At 42.2% G+C, this 20,232-nt stretch overlaps 2 protein-coding genes across 2 annotated transcripts in view; one reads left to right on the forward strand and one right to left on the reverse strand.

The window, feature by feature from the left end:
• LOC135137154 (26S proteasome non-ATPase regulatory subunit 1) overlaps nucleotides 1–20,232 on the reverse strand; it is a 113,510-nt gene that overhangs the window by 37,056 nt on the left and 56,222 nt on the right. The gene's annotated exons all lie outside the window — the stretch shown is intronic.
• 5-ht2b (5-hydroxytryptamine (serotonin) receptor 2B) lies at nucleotides 5,025–7,717 on the forward strand. Its single transcript, XM_064066577.1, has 5 exons — nucleotides 5,025–5,209; nucleotides 5,263–5,470; nucleotides 5,528–5,798; nucleotides 6,525–6,997; nucleotides 7,096–7,717. Exons 1-5 carry the CDS (start codon nucleotides 5,051–5,053, stop codon nucleotides 7,644–7,646), a joined length of 1,662 nt encoding a protein of 553 aa, XP_063922647.1. The 5' UTR covers nucleotides 5,025–5,050; the 3' UTR covers nucleotides 7,647–7,717.

Raw genomic sequence — 20,232 nt, forward strand, 5'->3', positions numbered from 1 at the left:
TATGTAAATCGTGTCCTAATGAACGGAATTAAGGAGCCGCGAAGGCAAATAAGAATTAATTGAATCAAACAGACCCTCTTTGATACGTGCGTCCGACCGGGATCCACTCACCTGAAACAAGAAAGGAGAAATTAAAAAAAAACGAAAGAAAATCGATGAGAAAAATAATTCATAATGAGGGTTATTTTTACGTGACGGAGTGAATGGAACACGGATTATTATTTCAGGCGACCGCGGCCGGATTCTTCCGGAGGAAAAAAAGTTAATTCTCGCGCGTTAAACGTGTTTCGTTCCAAACATCGTTATTATTAACTCGGATTAATTATTCAAATTTGTCGTAAGCGGAGTTATCGACGTTTTGATTATTATTTAATCGCGGCTCGGATTATTCGGAGGGTGGCATAAATAACGACGACGCCTTCACAGAAGCTCGGAAATTGAGCTTGATGGGGTGGTTAGGCAAATTCTTACGGGCGAAATGAGAGAAATTAACGCGTTTACGAAATTCCGCCGAAAAAGCCGCCAAACTTGATTTCACCTGCACGAACAATTAGTGCTCCGCAAACGCCCGCTTTATCTTCGTCCACCTTATTGTACGGATCGTGATCGATATTAAGGTCTGCCTCAAGAAACGGAAATTCTTTATATATACCGTCGACGCTATTTTCTCTCCCATTGTGCGACCCCCACGAAACAAAAAGTGCATCGGAAACAATAACCGCTCTCCGAAATGGAGTTCCAGGCAATTAATCCTCGCTCCTCTCCGCAAACATCTCAACACTAGCCAGAGCCGCTTTGAAATATGACCGTAATACCCCGGATCAAACGCACTATCGCACACCCACGAAAAAACGGCCCACGCAGGAATTAATCGCTGCATCCATTCAGAACCCGTTCGAATATTAGTCCCGTTTCAATTTCCTGCGGCTGATCCACTCGAAACAATAAAATCGCTGCAAATGGAAATTTATCGACTGGACGGATTGATCCCGTCTATTTTCGCTAGGATCGATCGAAACCACGCTGCTGAATAAACGATCCTGGTAAAAATAGGAGTTAATCGAGTTTTAAAACACCGTCGGAAAAGGTGGCTCACGAACATGATGAACTATCCGACAAGCTTCATCAGGCGGTAATTAAAAGGCCAACAACCAAAACGCAAACTAGCCGAAATCCCACCGGCTGCGCCATTCGTACAACATAAAGCGAACGTAATGCGACATTCAACACCCAAAGCGACTCTGTTTTACAAAACGCACGAGCGAAACCCGACCCGATCCGGCCAAATATTAACCGCCTCCTTGGCGCTCCATTCTTCACCTGCACGTCAAATTTCCGCGATCGATACGTCCGCTCAAAAATCCTTAAGCCCCCCTGTTCCCGAGATTAACTGTCTGTTAAGCGATTATCTCATTATCTGCCTATCGAGCTACTGGATCTGATCTAAACCCGCTTGTTTCCACCGTATCGTAACGGATGGCCGTTTAAAAAGTTAATGGTGTAGAAACTTCCCGTACGCACTCCCGTAAATTTTTCGCGTAATGTTCAAATAATATCCACCCCGCTTTAACAAAGCCGAGTCGTGTTTGTATGGGTGCTTATAACTACAATTCCAGCCGCATCGAGTCAATATTGAACAAATTACAACAACAACATACGAAATCGCTTCATTAGCAGCAACGTGCACGCACAAACCGCGCAAAGATTTTATGACTTTATCGCCATGCCGGCCGAATCTGATACCGCGATTTAACGCCCGTTTGGATTTTAATGCGACTGTTCAGCTTATGCAGATCAACAAACGTGCGCTCGATGAAGCGGTAATTTGGAAGTGTGCTGCAAAATTCGGGCGTTATGTGCGATTTACGCAGACACTTGGGGGCGACTGTACTGTGCGCGAGCTTCAATTTATCCGCTCGGACGCATCGCCAGAAAGGTCGCTGCACCGCTTATGCACGGACTACAACGCCGCAAATCCCAAGGCAAACTTTCGGCTGGCTCTCCGGAGCTTCCGTCGAGTTCTATTAAATTTCGCGGCCGACGGAGCAAACCGAACCCGAGTGCTGCATTCTTTCCGCGCTCCGGCAACTTAAATAGTCCGGTGGCGAGTCGTCATCCCAAAAATTTAATCCGATTCGGAGGTTTGTCCAGGATAAACACGAGCCGGAATACTTATTTCGCACGGGAAGAGATCATAATAGCACGCCGTGCCACGACTCGAAAAATGAATTTTCCGGCGCAAGCGAAACCACACTCACGTCGTATTTCCACTGGAAATCCGAATTTGTCAAGGTGCGTTAGGGAGCTTCTGCTGGGGCTTTTCATATCGACGTGAATCAATTTAGGTGTGCGGAACTCGGCGCGAACGCCGCCTCCTCGGCGAGGTGAAAGCGATAAAATCGGGGATTGCGTCAGCTATTTTTACGCATCATTGTTGCTCAGTTTGGGAAAGGGGGTGTCGCGGAGAACGGAAAAGTTTAATTGCGTCGAATTTTTGTGCGGGAACTTCACCTAGGTGCTGCGTAGGAATGTTCCTCCAGCCGCCCCTAATCCGTCACAAACCCCCACAATTAGGCAAATGAAAGATAAATCGCGAAAACGCTCGCCTAAACAGAAAATATGAATGAAAATGATCCCCTCAAAACCGCTCGCTCTATTCAGGCCCGAAATTTCCCTCCCTGGGGTGTGTTTCGGGCGTCGACTAGATTATTAAGCCCGCCGAAAAACCGCCCCGTTTTAAATTAAGGATATTAGATCGGTCCTCCGATTAAGCGTTCAAAATCGAATCGGACCTGATGGTATTAGTTAATTAAGTTTTCATCGATGGTAGTTTTCGAGGCACTTCGTCCCTTCCCGACTTTCACATTGTTATACAAAGCGCTTCCCCGTATTGTGCGTACGGCGGCATTATAAAACGAAATTTTAGAACATATAAAAAGCAATTTTTCCTGCCGCCGCTCCAGCTCCTGGGTAATAAATATTTCATGGACGTTTCGGCTTTGAATCGAACGAGCCCTCCTTTATGCGGTTATTATTTAAGAAGCCGTCGGTTGCAAATTGCCGTCTCAAATTGGAAAATCAACAAGAAAGCTCGATCCGAAATCTATGAATAGTTTTCCGAATCTAACGAGAAAATCACGACCTCACGACCCTCCTTTGAGCCGCCGCCGCACACACATCACATCGCCCCCCGAGTATCGATTCCCGATGCATCTGGAAACGTCCCTCGTCCGTAAAAACCGATGCAAAAACAAATTAACCCAATTACTGCATCCATTATCGGGAGCAATAAAGCGAGAGCGCGGATGCCTTTATAAAACCAGAAAGGACTCATAATTGGAACTCCTTCCACTCCTTCGATGCACTCGACTTTCCGTACGTCTCAGCAATATCCGGAGCCCTCTCGACGGAGACGGCCAAATGCACACGCAAATTGATTCGCGCTCTCGTCGCAAGTGGCCCTTCACCTTCAGTTTCAAATTCCGTCGCTCCTGGAGGGTCATAAACTCCCTCTGCACGGTGGGTCCATTTTTCCCTCAAGACGCGAAGTCCGCGACCTTTCGGAAAACGCGTCCGGAATTTAAATCCGGTGCCGTTCAATCGAGGACTTAACAGTCCTGCGACGTTGCCGGACCCAGGATAATTGGGTCCCGCTTGTTTGATTAATCGATCAAGCGCACAATGGGTTAATCAAACGGTCGAGTTCGATCTGTTTGTTCGGCTCGTTACATTTTTACTCACGAATTTTGTCTATAAATAAACAATAATTGAGTTGCGTTTATCAAACGTTTCATTATCCTTTTAGCGGCAATTACCGCAGCTACTACAACTTCGACGCTATAACGGCTCGCTTTTTCCGCACGACGATGACTCGGCTAGGGTATAAATATTGACCTAATCGCTGCTGCTGCTGCACTTCCCCCCATTAAAATATCCTAGATTAAAGCGCCGACGTACCCTATTAATTCGATCCAATTTTGTTTACCCTTCTCCGTCCAATCAAAAATTAATAACAGCCGAATCCCCCAACGAAACTTTTTTTCTTTGCCCACGCCCTCGTCCAAATTGCTCTTCAAGATTCGTTTAAATTAATTAGCTTCGTTTCTGCAAAAGAAAAAAACCGAAAAAGTCCTGAACTTAATCCGTTTCAGATTAATTACGGATCAATTTAATCAGAGATTTATTCTTTCCACGAGGTCTTGATTCTTGGCCCGCCGACCGACACAAACAAAAAAAAAAACAACTTCCGGCGACGCGACCGTGTATTTGACAACCTCGTACAAATAACGACAGCGTCATAATTTAATCCCATTATATGCCTTAACGAGCGCCGATTCCTGATTAGTGACGTAATAAAGTCGGACGGAAGCCCATGGGATTAAATTGATTGGGGCTTAAAATGAATCCGGAGCTGTGGGAAGCTGGGCCGGTTTCGGTTTATGACCGCCGACAGCTGGCCCGGATTATTATTGCTGCAACACTTAATAACAAGCAAGTCGATGGTGGTGACCCCGTAATTGGGACCGCGATCCCGGCCCGCAATTTCCTCGAATCAAAAAAGACAAACTACTTTCGTTGTGCGATCGCCGGAAAATGGGAATTGCGGTTACGTGCATCCGAACCCTTCGGACGTCTTTGTTTTGAAATCTCGGAGCTTTTCACCTTCTTTCTCGATTCGCTTATGCTAATGCCCCCTCGAGAAATGGCATAATAAGCAGGGAAGCGTCAGTTGTTCCGGCAAAAAAACTGTGCACCACTTCTGTCGTTACTTCGAATAAAAGCATTGTTGTTCCGTTCCCCGGCGCCAAATGAAATTATCTTAGCGGAAACCCATACAAATTAGAGATGCTGTGCTGTAAAAGCTGCTCTCGAACCACAACGCCGGGATTTTTAATTAAACGTATTCCGCTGTGATCACACGCGTGCACGTGTATCCGTCAAACAAGAATGCCGGTTTAATGCGACATTTCTTTCAGGTTACTTTCCCCTGCCTTCGATCTACTGCCTCGCTTGGATATGTCTAGACGTGTTGTTCTGCACGGCCTCGATAATGCATCTGTGCACCATCAGCGTCGACCGATACCTGTCCCTCAGCTACCCGATGAAGTTCGGCAGGAACAAATCCAGACGCCGCGTCATCCTCAAAATCGTCTTCGTCTGGCTGCTGTCGATAGCGATGAGCCTACCCCTGAGCCTCATGTACTCCCAGGTACTGAATCCTCGTAGTTTATTCACGTGAGTTTTACGGTCGTCGTGCTGCAGGACCAGGACTCCCTCATCATCGACGGCACGTGCCAGATCCCCGATCCGCTGTACAAGCTCATCGGCTCCATTATCTGCTTCTACATCCCGCTGCTGGTGATGCTCGTCACTTACGCCCTCACGGTCCGTCTTCTCGCCCAGCAGCGCCAGAACCTCGGGACTCCGGACTGGTCCAGCAACTGGATGGGTGGACCGACGACGGCCCTAGGTGAGACAGACGACTCTCTAATGTCACTACTTGAAGGTACATCGGTGGTGTTTCCAGAGCGTCGATGCACCTGGAGGAAGCTCCTTAACGCCACCAAGGCCAGCAAGCAGTCGACTCCGCAGCACGCCCACCACTCGGCCGCCTCGACCGACACCGAGCTCACCACCATAGACACCCACGAGCTCTGGATCCAGGAAACCGAACCCACGCCGTGCACCATGTCGGCGCTGGGTCAATTCGGGGCCGAGATGCTCAAGCTATCCCGGGGTCTCGAAGCGGCGTCGCACCTCGGGGCTTCCCCCAAAGCCGCACCTTCGTTGAAAATCAGGTAACTGGGTCTCACTCCGGGGGTCCACGTTCGATTATTCATGTTGCAATAACGTTAAAAATTGCTTCCGCGGCGACAGTCCCACAAAAGAAAGCAATTCCGTCCGCTTTCGTTATTCCTATTGCGAGTGGCACCTTCCCTCGTTCCGCAGGCACATTAAGCCGTTCGGTTCGCATCCTTTGTTCCGCGGATGCGGCGATGTTTACCTCGGGCTCATCGGGTAATTACCGCACCGAATCAAAACACAATTAGTCGCTTGATAGCTCCAAAATCCGGCACAGAAATGCACCGCACAATCGAATATTCAAATGGACTACTCCGACACGGTCGTTATTAACCGAACGAGCGGTTTTATTATTAAACAAATCGTTACTCTCCCTGCGTCGTCCGTCGTTAATCGAGCAAAAACCGCTCGTTCTGCATCGTCTGAAACACTATACACGACAATCTAAAATTAATACAACCTAGAAAGCCGTATCTGAAAGTCAAATTAACTCTGTCATTCAAGAGCATATAGGAACTCCGCGCTCCCTTTCCCGAATAAAATTAACTCGAGGAGCCCGAAATCGATACCCCGCGAGCGATCCCGGTCAAAAAACAATTTTATTACGAAACAAATCACCGCTTCCTCCAGATACCTATCTCTGCCGTACGACGGACCCCTCATTATGCAATTAAAAACCCGAGACACGCGAACTCAAAATTAATGCAACGGTGATTTATCAGCTCGGGCGAACGCAGCACCGACAGCCTGGCCGACTCCCACTCGTCGCTATTAACGCCGGAAGGCTCCCCGTGGACGTCGAAGCGGCGCCGAGCCTCCACCTTCCACGAGGGCGACACGCGCGACGAGAGCCCCTCGCCGAGATGGCGCAAGCGGGGCTCGAGCTTCCACGACGTGCGCTCGTCGGACGCCTCCTCCGAGCTGTCGTCCGAACCCACGGAGAGCTCGCCGTTCCCGCTGCCGCCGCCGTGCACCTGCCCCTACTTCGGCGACAAGCAATCCGACAAGTCGCCGCCTCCGAAACCCGCCGAAGTCAAGATCATCCCGACGACGGGCAAGCTCACCCTCGACGTGGACAAGCCGGCGGCCTCGCCGCTCAAGAAGTCCATCCGCAGCCGCGGCAGCAAGGGCAGCGCCGACTCCTCCCCGAACAACATCGTGGTGACGTGGGAGTCGCGGAGGAGCCATCGCAGAGGTGAGAGAAACCGAGCTTCGCGGTCCCGACCCGTGTTTACCGCGTACGAGCGTACGCGGTTAGGCGCAGCTTACGCTTCTCACGCGCTTTGTTCGCAGGGTCCAGCTTCGGGAACACGAAAACCACGATCCTGAGCGGCGCGGGGTCGACCCAGAGGACTCCGCTTCTGCTGAGGCGGTCGGCGACGTTGCGCCAGAACGGCCACAGCGTGTCGACTTTGAAGGACAAGGGGAAGAACCCGTCGTCGCCGTGTCTGCTCCAGAGGTACAACTGCAACAACGTTTCGACCACGGCGAAGAGCGTCCGCTCGCACCACTCGCGCAACTCCAGCGTGATCTCGAGGAACTCGTCGCGTCACGGCCGGATCATCCGCCTGGAGCAGAAGGCCACCAAGGTGCTGGGTGTGGTGTTTTTCACGTTCGTGATCCTGTGGGCGCCGTTTTTCATACTGAACCTTCTGCCGGCGTTCTGTTCCGAGTGCGACAAGAATTTAGACAACTGGGTGGTGCAGCTGGTGACGTGGCTGGGGTACGCCAGTTCGATGGTGAATCCGATTTTCTACACGATTTTCAACAAGGTCTTCCGGCAGGCCTTCAAGAAGGTGCTTACGTGCAAATACCGCAAAACCGCCTGGAGACCGCACAGGTGACAGGTGAAAGTGCCGAAATGAGTGGGTGTCGGGGACACGTTTCTCTGACGCGGACGGGTCAAAGTTGACGCTTCTCGAGCCACATTGCACTGATCTTATTGTGATAAAATTAGTGTTAAGTTAACACGGTTCACCGAACCGGAAATGGGGGAAAAAATGCTTTCAATCAGTATCTAATACTTAAATGAAATGTTTATATGTTGTGTAATATAAGTGTAGCTAGTTGAGACCGAGGATTCCTACCGACTGTAGCTCTCCATCGTAGCAAAATAAATTGTTGGCAGAAAATCCCGCTTTCGCCGACCCTCACCACTTCCTCCCTCCGAATTATGCACGTTCACGATAATTGAATAAGATATTCGCGAAACCGTAGTTATACCGACCGAATTAGGCCGTGATTTTAAGGAGATTTCCCCGCGGATTCGTCTGGACACAAAACTGCTTCCTCTTGTTTAACGGCGCAAAATCCAAAATTCATCAAGAAATAAAACACGCGTCACACTCAACCCGTTTATTCTGCAGAACGCCACGAGATTACTTGTCTAAGCCCGATTTTTAAGGGTATTACCTACCGCAGACGATATTATTCGATCTCGTCACACCTACGGGCTCCTGCGATGGATTACATGTCGCGACCCACATCAAACGCTTCAGCCCCACGAAACGTTCGCATTCGACTAATACTTCAAAAGAACAGTAAGTTGTTTTCGTAAACAACTCCGAAACGTGTGTAGTCGTAGCGGGGCTTCTGGTCCACCGTTTGATCGTACGATCCAGGACGGAGTGGCGTGGCAAAAAAGGGGCGGCGTAATGGCTTCGGCGTGACTCCGGCGCGGTTAATTGTTGACAAACTAGCGTGCAAACTTCGCTAATAAACCACATGAAGTTCGGTAATTTACCTAATGTGCGAAATTATTTCGGAAAATTGTATTCTAAGTATAACAAACGGTGTTTTCTGGCGAAATGAAGCCCGCGCGAATTCCGAACTTGGAGTAAATTAAAGCAGTGATATAAATGTCAGCGATAAAATTATGTACGACACTTATGGCGAAACAAGTTCTCGCCATCTGCTGGCAGAAACCGCTCGACCCGAACCCCAAATTCTGGATCGGAAACTCTCGCAACTTTTCCATTATCGGCACCGAGCGGCTTACTTCGCGTACCGAAACTCGAGGCAATTAAAAAGAGTCGGGAGTAATACCTCGTAAGGCCCTTTATCTCCCAACTATTCTCTGGAAAAAACGAAACTTGGGTCGGAAGCGCGCCGTTTGGAAAAAGCTTAGAGCACGTCGAATGCCTTTGTTCGCGTTAATTGACACAATTTAGCTAATTGACGGTAATTTCGCTCGAAATCAGTGACAGGAGGAAGCCGTCGTGTGTAATAATGTGATTATATAATGGCGTCAAAGACGACGTTCTCGCTTGGGAAAAATTCGGGGTGATGCCGGGCTCCCGCTGCGACCCGTAACATTTCGGGAATTTCCAAACGACCGAAAGGGAGCGAATCGATAGCTTTCCCATCAATAATACATTCCTTTGTTGTATCTGATGCTCCGGAAAGAATCCACGATTACGCGATAATGGTAATTAAACGCCGCCCCGGGAACCGCTGCATCCTGCACAATTGATTGATGCCGCCTCCGCGCCTGAAAAAAATCGCCGCCGCCGGGCTCCCGTGAGAGCCCCTAATAAAATAACACGACTCCGGGAGAAGTATCAACAGACATTTATCAGGCCGCACTTAGTGGACGTAATAAACATTTTTCCCTCGAGTCTTCCACGATAAAAGTAGATAATTCCAGACGTTGCGAACAAACAGAAAGAAGAGCAAACAACGAGACTGCCATATTTTCGTCCGTTTACCGGAAGTTTAATAAGCCATAATCACGTCCGAACTTTTGTTATCTGGCGAGTGGATCCGAGCCACGCAATTTTTTCTTCCCTTTCCCGGACCGTGGCCGCCACGTTTTCTATTAAGTCGAGGCGCGGATTACGTCCTGGATTTCGTAATGCGCATTTTAGGAGCGGCGGGAGTGTCGTTACACGGCGCAGATACTGGAAACGACGGGAAAAAAATCATATTTCCAGTTGTACATTTCCGATACAATAAGTTCGTCGTCTTGCGAACGACCGATCAGAAGCGAATGCGTAATTCCGAGCACTCGAAAAAAATGTCATATCGTAAATGTCTTTGAGACGAGAGGATGAATCCGGAGAATGGGCTCGTTTTTGCGGGGGAGACAGCGCGAGAGGTACACAAAGAACACTCTGAGAAAAATTAAGAGACATCTTCGCAAAGATTACACACACAATTCAGACCGAGAAATCTGCAAACGCTTCGAATTAAAAACAATCTTTCACGATCCTCTTTCATTAAAACTTTGGTTAAATAAAGTAAACAAGTTGACGAGGGAACAAATCCCGGCGCATCCACCAAATTTAGCTTATTGCGTCAGCACCCTTAATTTTTTTATCAAGTCCAAATTACATTACTCCTGAATCTGAAAACCAATTTTAACTACACTCACACAAACATTGTCGTCAAATTCGCACAAAATAACGCCCACCCACACCGAAATTGTCTCTCCACGCCGAAAAACCGAAACCGCGCTTCCATAACAACCGCCACTCACTTAAAATTAATTTCTTTTTTTTTTTTTGAAAATACCTCCGCTCAATTCCGCAACACGCCGAGATGAGAGTCCTCGAACCCCTACAAGAGCACAATTCCACCCTAAAATATCAAGAAAACCTTGTACACACATTATATTCTGCGACCGCAGCCTCTCCGGATATTATTTGTTCAAGTCGGGTGGATCCGACCCGCCGCCCCCGGCCGGACCGGACGAGCGTTTTAAATAATTTCGTCGTGATCTTGCCTCGATTCCAGTTAAAACCGCCCCCGACTGTTAATTAGTTTGCCGTAGATCTCCACATTTTTCATTATTCAACGGGCAGACCCGAGGCGGCAGTCGAGACTCGAATAGTAACGTTTTAAAAAAAAGCGACATGTCTTATTGGAGTCTAATCTTAGACCCGCCGCAGGTATAAATATAATTAGCAGAGGCGTCTCGGCGGCAGGTGAGGCGGTTCCAATTTCGCCCTGTCATCTTGGTTTACATTCGATTCCGACACGATACGGACGCTCGACATCATCCACTTTGTGATGTGCGAGAGCGAAGGGGGCACATTGAAATTGGGTTTTTGTCCGGTCTTCGGGGGTGGGTTCGGGGGTGGGAATCGACGCTATATTACACACCGACACGACCGCCGACGTTGCATTAACAATGAGGGGAGATATTAGACGCTTTTACGGCGCCATCTATCTGCATTTAACACCTAGTGATAGTAATAGGTCGGAACGGAGGGTGACGAAGTCTGTGATTTAGGGTGACTTCGGCGCACCGATACATAATTTTGTTAATTCCGAGTCGGCGTGGGCGGGAGGAACGGTTCGGGGATGATTCGTCCAATTGGGGTGGGAAAAACGAGACGCTCACCATTGGCCGACTAAGGGAAGTATTGCACTCGAGTTTCGCGTTCTGTTGTCGTCGATTTGTCTCTTCTTGGCAGTTTTATTACAAATAACTTCGGAAACATCGATTAGTTTGAAATTTCGAGTGGACTTTAAGGTTGGAAAGTTGAACCGAAATCGGCTCACTGCTCCCCACCAGACAACTGATGACGTCATCGCAAAATACGGCTACATTAGTCTTATTTGAAACGCGCTTGTTTGCTTGCGGCTTTACATCGATAGCTACATGCTGACCACGCCCACCACTCTCCACGAAATTTAATACAGGAGTGGGAGGTCGTTTCCATTAAAGACACAATTTTCGAATATTTCTACAACGAAACTTCTAAACCACTTAAGAGTTGCTCATGGTCTTCCTACATGCTTCGTAACAATTGTCCGTTGAACTGAAAAATCTCGTGAAAATTATTTCGTGATATATATTATATATTGCGGTTTCTCCTTTCGGCTCAGATTGGAGTACGCCTTAAAAAAACGAAAAGATTTCCGCTCCCTCGCATAAAACTTCTTAACACTTTCTGACGCAACGCACGTCCTGTGGTCAAACTTAATGTCTATGGATAAAGTAATAAATAAAATTTACATTTTTATTAAGTTATGTTGCGACGGCAGTTGCGACGGCACTTAATTTTGTCGTGTCAATAAAAATTCAAAGTCATCGTTTTCCGAAAAGGTTACGTGCGAATAAAAAAACCGGTTTAGAACTCTGCTAGTATATTTATACGTGCTTCCTACGAAGAGCGGACTTATGCAATCCAGACCCTTTTATATTTGTTCGAATACGTCAGTGATTCCATAACGACACAAATTACGAACTTTGCGTAGGCAGTGTGGATAATTGTACATCGACTGGGATAACGCAGACACGATGACCCTCTTGCACAACCCAAATCGATACTTCGCGTTCAATTAACACCGAATTAAATCCTATTTTATAACAAATCCATAAAGTTAAACCACCGCGCAGAATGTGGGTCAGCAAACAGACTCAGTTCTGACCTTTCACCTAATAAACGTGACGTGGAAACTTAAATCCCGGCGCATCCACCAATTTTTAATATCGCCCGCCGCCACTTCCAATACAACCAGAAACGATATATCTTGACAGGAAAATTTGTAATAAATCTCCGACAGACGCATCCTCGTGACCGATCCCATTGTCCCAGATCTCCCCACTTTTTGCATACAACGATTCTGTTATTAACAAAACACACAATATTATTATTTCCGCCACTCCATTGTTCCCGCAGTTGCCATAGTTTCCTTTTTGCGCCCAACAATGTGCTCAAAATCGGGTCTCGAACAAAGCACTAATGATCGCCCCCCAAAAAAAAGAAACGCACGACCCCTTGGAAATCCCCGAGTTTCTGAAACAATCACACGTGGCCGACACCGACAACCATCAATGCAAAGTCGGACGGGGTGCTTTTATTAAAAAATTATGCGTAGGTCGCAGCGTTTGATCTTTAATAAATGTTATGAGAAGCTACAAAGCGAACGTTCATTTTTCCATGAAGGCGATTGGATTCTCGTCTGGATAGAAGCACCTGTGGAATTGCAGCCAAGGGTAATTTTTATTCGTTCTAGAGTTAATGTGGGACGAAATCGAAAATACGTGGCTGCGATTTTCAAACAGAATTGATTTTCTAACGCACACTAGGTCGCACGATTTATTTACTTTTGATAAGGGAGTGTTGTGGCGGCACGTCGTGCCAAATTCGACCCACAACAAAAACAGAAGTTGAACAATTTGTTTTTCTAGAAAATATTGCCTGTATTAGACGCCCAGATGTCTGAGGTATTGTTTACCGTGGGCGTTTTCGAACTGTTTAGATTCCCCGAGGGCGCACAAAGTTTTCGTTTATTATTGTTTGCTCTTCAGCGGTGTTAGAATCGTGATGGACAAGTTATTATTGAAATTATGCTTAAATATATTTCGAGGTAAGTACGGAAATAATTCTCCCTCCCAAAACCCTTTCGTTTTTCTCTCGGAGGCCGAAACCCATCACTCCCGCGACCTAAAAGGCCACGGTGCAGCGTTCGGTCTGAAACTTCGGTTGTAAATTTGCGGATGCCAGTACTTAACCAGAAAACGTTCGAGGAATTTTATCGGCGCATTCCGAATTCCCGCTCCTCGTCGATACTGACGCCGAAAATGACGATTTTTCAACCCGCTCCTCGCTAATTCTTTCTTAATTGTGGGGCGCTCAACAAGTGGCGGCGAAATTTGCCAAAGGTCCTATCTATAATGGAATCGACATCGAATAAATGTGTGTGCACGACGCGTAAACATCGAACTGCCATCGCGTGTTCCGAGGGCGTAGCACGTCGCGAGCTACCCTTTATCGGATGACATGTGAGAGCACTAAACGTTTCGTACATCCGCGTTAAGCGTGCTGGGAATATTGCCGCCGCCGAATTCCAGCAGCCGGCGTGGAAGAAAAATTGGCGACTATCCCACCGACTGCGCCATTAATCGGGCGCACCTCCGCTACGGTTTACAACGTGACATTTAGTTTTTCTGTCGCTAATAAATTTCCAAAATAAATTAGGTCCGTTGATAATGGAGGCATTAACACCACGGGAGGTGGAAACGCTTCCGGCACAACTATCCCCGAGTTGTCGCGTTCGCTAATTAAACGAATTTTTAGGGTTTGAGCTTTGCGCTATTGCCGGCACTTGTTTCGCCTCGTATTTAAGCCGCGTACGTAAATTTTACGAGCCAGATGTCATATTTCACTCGTCCATTAGCGTTTAAATACGCCGTCGAAATACTGACATGTAAGTACCCACACCGGCTCTATTTTACGACCGGATTTGTGAATAATGGTATGAAATTGCGTTGTAAAAACTCATAATTAAGCCCGTTTTTGTTGGGAGCGGGCGTTTTCATTTCCTTCAGGTGGTCAACTTTGACGTATCATTCGAAATGACGGTGGTACACCATTTATCGGGTGTTTGTAAGCGGAATGGTCCATCTTTACGTCCCCCAATTATTTACTCGGACAGATAAATTGCTCAATACCGGGACCCTAAGAGGAAACTTCCAATTTATGTTATGGCCAAGTACGAACCTTTCCAACTTCCGGCTCCGTTCTTGGCCGAAAACCACATCAAATGAAAGTTTACTCTAATTTCACCACCGCCGGGAAAAAGTTTAACGCTTATTGGAGCAGTTTCGAAGTAAAGATCGGTCATAAAGATAACATCCACAAAGAAACGACCGAGAGAAAAAAACCCGTGCACAACACGGGTCGAAATCGATACAACACGTTGCAAGTAGCGTATGTGCACGATAACGACCGCCACAACACTCCCCGCCAAAAAGTAAATCAAGTGCAGAGAACTTCGACTCGATTGCCTCTGTTCGTGCCGAAAGTGCTAAAACAGGGCAAAGCGATTGTTCATAACCCGTTTCGACTTGAAAAAAGAAAAATGAGTCGCCACCGCACCCGTGCCGGTTTTTATTCCTGATTAATGCTCGCTTGCAATTTGTACCCGTATTCAGGCCGAATCCGGGAATGTTAAAACCGGGCCCTTAATCCCGGGGATTCGGACTGGATCTATAAGAAAAATATCATCCGACACACGTACTTACGTCCTCCGATTTATTATAAACCGGCTCGCCGTACAAACACAAAGAACTCATAACCGATGCTCATCTTTACCGATAAATTACATTCTCCCCCTTTTTTCCGGCTATCCTCCAATCGGGTCACGCTCCCGCTAAATGAGTTACGGCAAAAACAACTATACCGGCATTTATCACTGATTGGAACCGTCCCTCAATTTCCTCTCGGCCGAATATTCGGTGGAGACGCACGTATTGCCGACGGAAATCACTAAAACGACATTAATCACTCCGAGAAAATCACGACCTCTATGTACAATCGCACGCAAAAGTTTTGAGCCTATGGGCGGATCGTTTTTGCCTGCCCTCACCGAAGAAGGCGGTCCAAATCCTTCAAGGGCAGAATTTGTAGGTAGGCTCAAACTACAACGAAATTCACATTTTACCCTATAAAATTTTATTGACAATAACGGGACGGACAGTAGTTATATATACATTTGGTAAGAAATATTTATGGCTCACACCAGTTCTCTCGAATTTGTCGGAGAAGATTTAGCAGGTAGTTGTTCCCATAAAATAATGGTCACTTTCGTGCCATTTTTGTTAACTGATATTTTTTTCATAAATGTCGCAAAATTATTAAATTTGTCTAATCATCCCCACCAATAATGTGATGACGTCACTTCAAATTTATCCATAGTAAATGGGTTTTAAATTGTATACAGTAACATAGTCCTACACATGTAGTTTATGACTCCGTGTTGAGTTTTTATCCAAAACGTCCAGATTTTTGGAAAAAAATTCAAAATTATAAAACAATATTTTGCAATTTAATTTTGAATTTGCAAAATCGAATTCTTTGAAATCTTGCAGATGTTTTAAAATCATGATAAACATGATACATTTTTAATTAAAATATATTTGCTTATCCCCTCTAAAAAATTTATGACGTCACCTCAAAATTTTGCAGAATAAATCCTATCTTAAATGTATAAAATATGATGAGTTTTATAGTTGTGATTTATCACTGCATTCATATTTTTTAGATTTGGTTATACAGGGTGTCTCAAAAAAGTTAATGACTGAGTCAATTTATTTTATTGAAGAAATCAAGAATAGCAAAACTGAATACTTTGAAATATTGTAGATGTTTTGAAGTTTTTGTAAGCATGGTAACTTTTTCGAAAATTTGATTAATCAAATATGCAAAAAACAGAAAATCGAAAAACACAAATCGTAAAAATCGAAAATCTGAAAATGGCTAATCAAAAAATCGAAAACTCAATGAATCAAATACCTAGGTCCATCGAAAAGTGGAAATTCACAAACCTCAAAAATCGAAAAATCGAAAATTGATAAACGGGAAAACCAAAAAATCGAAAAGTCAAAAATTTGTAATGTTGAAAATTAAAAAAATCAAAAACAAAAATTAAAAAAATCGGAAATTAAAATAATCAAAATCGAAAAAGCAAAAAATTGGAAAAACAAAAATTCGAAAAATCTAAAATCGAAAAAGTGGAATATGGAAAATCTGAATAAAGAAACTTGAAAATTCTGAAAATTGAAAAATCGAAAACCAAAAAATCGGAAAGTAACAAAATGGAAGTCTAACAGTTGAGAATGGAAAAATTGAAAAACCGAAAATTCTAAAAATCGACAATGGACAAATTGAAAATCGCAAAATTTAAATTGAAAAATCGAAAATTCGACTACTCAAATTTTCTACAAATCGAAAAATCATAAAACTGAAAAATCCAAAATTCTAATCATCGAAAGTCTGAAAACTGAAAATCGAAAATTCTGAAAAGCGGAAAATAGAATATCGAAAAATTTAAAAGAAAGAAAATTGAAGTCTAAAAACCGAAGAATGGAAAAATTAGAAATCATAAATTCGAAAAATCGAAACCGAAAAATTCAAAGATTTAAAAAGAAAATCGAAAAATCAAAAATCTGAAAATTGAAACTCGAAAATTTGGAAAATCGAAAAGTAAAAAAATTGAAGTCTAAAAGCTGAAAAATGGAAAACTGAACAATCGAAAATTCGAAAATCAAATATCGAAAAATCGAAAAGCCGAAAAATCGAAAATTTGATAAATCAGATATGCGAAAAACAGAAAATCTAAAAATGGACAAACCGAAAATCGAAAATTCAATGAATCTAATACGTAGGTCGATCGAAAAACTGGAAATTCACAAATCTGAAAAATCGAAAATTTGCAAGACTGAAAAACCGAGAATTGAAAAATCAAAAAACCGAAAAATGGAAAAATCAAAAATCGAAAAATAGGAAAACCGAATTCGAAAATTCATAATATTGAAAACTGTAAAAGTCGACAATTCAAAAATCAAAAAACTGGAAAGTAAAATAATTGAAAAATCGAAAAGTAAACAAATTGCAAAGCCTAAAAACTGACGAACTGAAAAATCAAAAAATCGTAAAATCAAAAAGTGGAATATCGAGAATCAAAACAAATTAACAAACCGAAAAATCGAAAAATGAAAAAATCGGAAATCGGAAAATGAAAAAAAAAAAGAAAATTCAAAAATCGAATAATCCGAAACTAAAATAATAGAAAAGTGGAAAAGTAAAAATTGCAAAGTCTCAAAACTGACGAACAGAACAATCGAAAAATATGTAAACATGGAAAACCGAAAAATCGAAAATCGGAAAATGGAAAAACCGAAAAATCGAAAATCAAATACAAATCGTAAAAATCGAAATACTAAAAATGGCTAATCAAAAAATCGAAAACTCAATGAATCAAATACCTTGGTCGATCGAAAAGTGGAAATTCACAAACCTCAAAAATCGAAAAATCGAAAATTGAAAAACGGGAAAATGAAAAAATCGAAAAGTCAAAAATTTGTAATGTTGAAAATTAAAAAAATCAAAAACAAAAATAAAAAAAATCGGAAATTAAAATAATCAAAATATATAAAGTAAAAAAAATTGCAAAGCCTAAAAACTGAAACGAACAGAAAAATCGAAAAAGCAAAAAATTGGAAAAACAAAAATTCGAAAAATCTAAAATCGAAAAAGTGGAAAATGGAAAATCTGAATAAAGAAACTTGAAAATTCTGCAAATTGGAAAATCGAAAACCAAAAAATCGGAAAGTAACAAAATTGAAGTCTAACAGTTGAGAATGGAAAAATTGAAAAACCGAAAATTCTAAAAATCGACAATGGACAAATTGAAAATCGCAAAATTTAAATTGAAAAATCGAAAATTCGACTACTCAAATTTTCTACAAATCGAAAAATCATAAAACTGAAAAATCCAAAATTCTAATCATCGAAAGTCTGAAAACTGGAAATCGAAAATTCTGAAAAGCGGAAAATAGAATATCGAAAAATTTAAAAGAAAGAAAATTGAAGTCTAAAAATAGAAGAATGGATAAATTAAAAATCATAAATTCGAAATCTCGAAACCGAAAAATTCAAAGATTTAAAAAGAAAATCGAAAAATCAAAAATCTGAAAATTGAAACTCGAAAATTTGGAAAATCGAAAAGTAAAAAAATTGAAGTCTAAAAGCTGAAAAATGGAAAACTGAACAATCGAAAATTCGAAAATCAAATACCGAAAAATCGAAAATTTGATAAATCCGATATGCGAAAAACAGAAAATCTGAAAATGCAAAACTGGAAAATCAAAAATCTAAAAATGGAAAAACCGAAACTCGAAAATTCAATGAATCTAATACGTAGGTCGATCGAAAAACTGGAAATTCACAAATCTGAAAAATCGAAAATTTGCAAGACTGAAAAACCGAGAATTGAAAAATCAAAAAACCGAAAAATGGAAAAATCAAAAATCGAAAAATAGGAAAACCGAAAATTCGAAAATTCATAATATTGAAAACTCTAAAAGTCGACAATTCAAACATCAAAAAACTGGAAAGTAAAATAATCGAAAAATCGAAAAGTAAACAAATTGCAAAGCCTAAAAACTGACGAACAGAAAAATCGAAAAATCGTAAAATCAAAAAGTGGAAAATCGAAAACTGGAAATAGAAAAATCGAAGATTGGAAAATCGAAAAATCGAAAATCGGAATATCGAGAATCAACAAATTAAAAAACCGAAAAATCGAAAAATTAAAAAATCGGAAATCGAAAAATGAAAAAAAAAAAACCGAAAATTCAAAAATCGAATAACCTGAAACTAAAATAATAGAAAAGTGGAAAAGTAAAAATTGCAAAGTCTCAAAACTGACGAACAGAACAATCGAAAAATAAAAAAAAAATCGAAAAATATCAAAACATGGAAAATCGAAAAATCGAAAATCGGAAAATGGAAAAACCGAAAAATCGAAAATCGCAAATTCGATGAAACAAATACTCAAAAAAGCGAAAAGTAAAAAAATTGCAAGGCCCAAAAATTGAAAAATCAAAAAATCGAAAAAATGAAAATCGAAAAAACGACGATCGAAAAAAAATCAAAAAATCGAAAAGTGGAAAATCGGAAAGTAACAAAATTGAAATCTAAAAGCTGCAAATTGCAGAACCATAAAAACTGAAACAAACAGAAAAATCGAAAAATCGTAAAATCAGAAAATGGAAAATCGAATAATCGAAAGTTGAAAAATCGAAGGTCCAAAAATAAAACAACCGAAAAATCGAAAAATTTTATGATTAATAGAAAATCGAAAAATCGAGAATAGAAGAATTAAAAAACCGGAAAATTGAAAAATCGGAAATCGAAGAATTAAAAACGTAAAATCGAGAATTCAAAAATCAAAAAAATCGGAAAGTAAAATATAATCGAAAAATGCAAAAAAAAGTCTAAAAACTGACGAACAGAAAAATCAAAAAATCTAAAAATGGAAAGACGAAAAATCGAAAATTGAAAGAATGGCAAATTAAAAAATCGAAACATCGAAAACTCAAAAAAACGAAAAATTAAAAAATCGAAAAACGAAAAAACTGAAAACTCGAAAAATCAAAATACCGCAAATTTGAAAAATCAGAAAATTAGAAAGTAATAAAATCGAAAAGTTGATAGAAAAATGGAAACTGAAAAATCTAATTCGATGAAACTGTTGGTCGAAAAAACGAAAAATCGAAAATCGAAGTGACCTTTTTTTGAGACAGGCTGTATAAGTAAATCTAAAAAATATTACTGCAATGATAAATCACACGTATAGACTCATCATATCAAATTTTACGATGACGTCATGCATTTTTTGGCGAAGATAAGCAAATACATTTTGATCGTGGCTTTGAAAGTATTCTTCGACTTGTAGTACACTTCAAAAAATGTCCGTGACTTACTTTAATGTGAATTTTATAACTATGGTCGATACAATTAGACCTAATATTAGTGTGATTTTGAGCATATTCTCGATGTTATTAGAGCAGGACAGGTTTTTTTTTCTAACTAATTGACAAGATTTCAAAGTATTCAGTTTTGCAATTCTTGATTTCTTCAATAAAATAAATTGACTCAGTCATTATTTTTTTTGAGTCACCCTGTATGTATA

The sequence above is a fragment of the Zophobas morio genome, unplaced genomic scaffold, assembly GCF_036711695.1.
Source record: "Zophobas morio isolate AGI-343-1 ecotype UQ-CSIRO unplaced genomic scaffold, CSIRO_AGI_Zmor_V1 ptg000028l, whole genome shotgun sequence".
Taxonomy (NCBI): Eukaryota; Metazoa; Arthropoda; class Insecta; order Coleoptera; family Tenebrionidae; genus Zophobas; species Zophobas morio.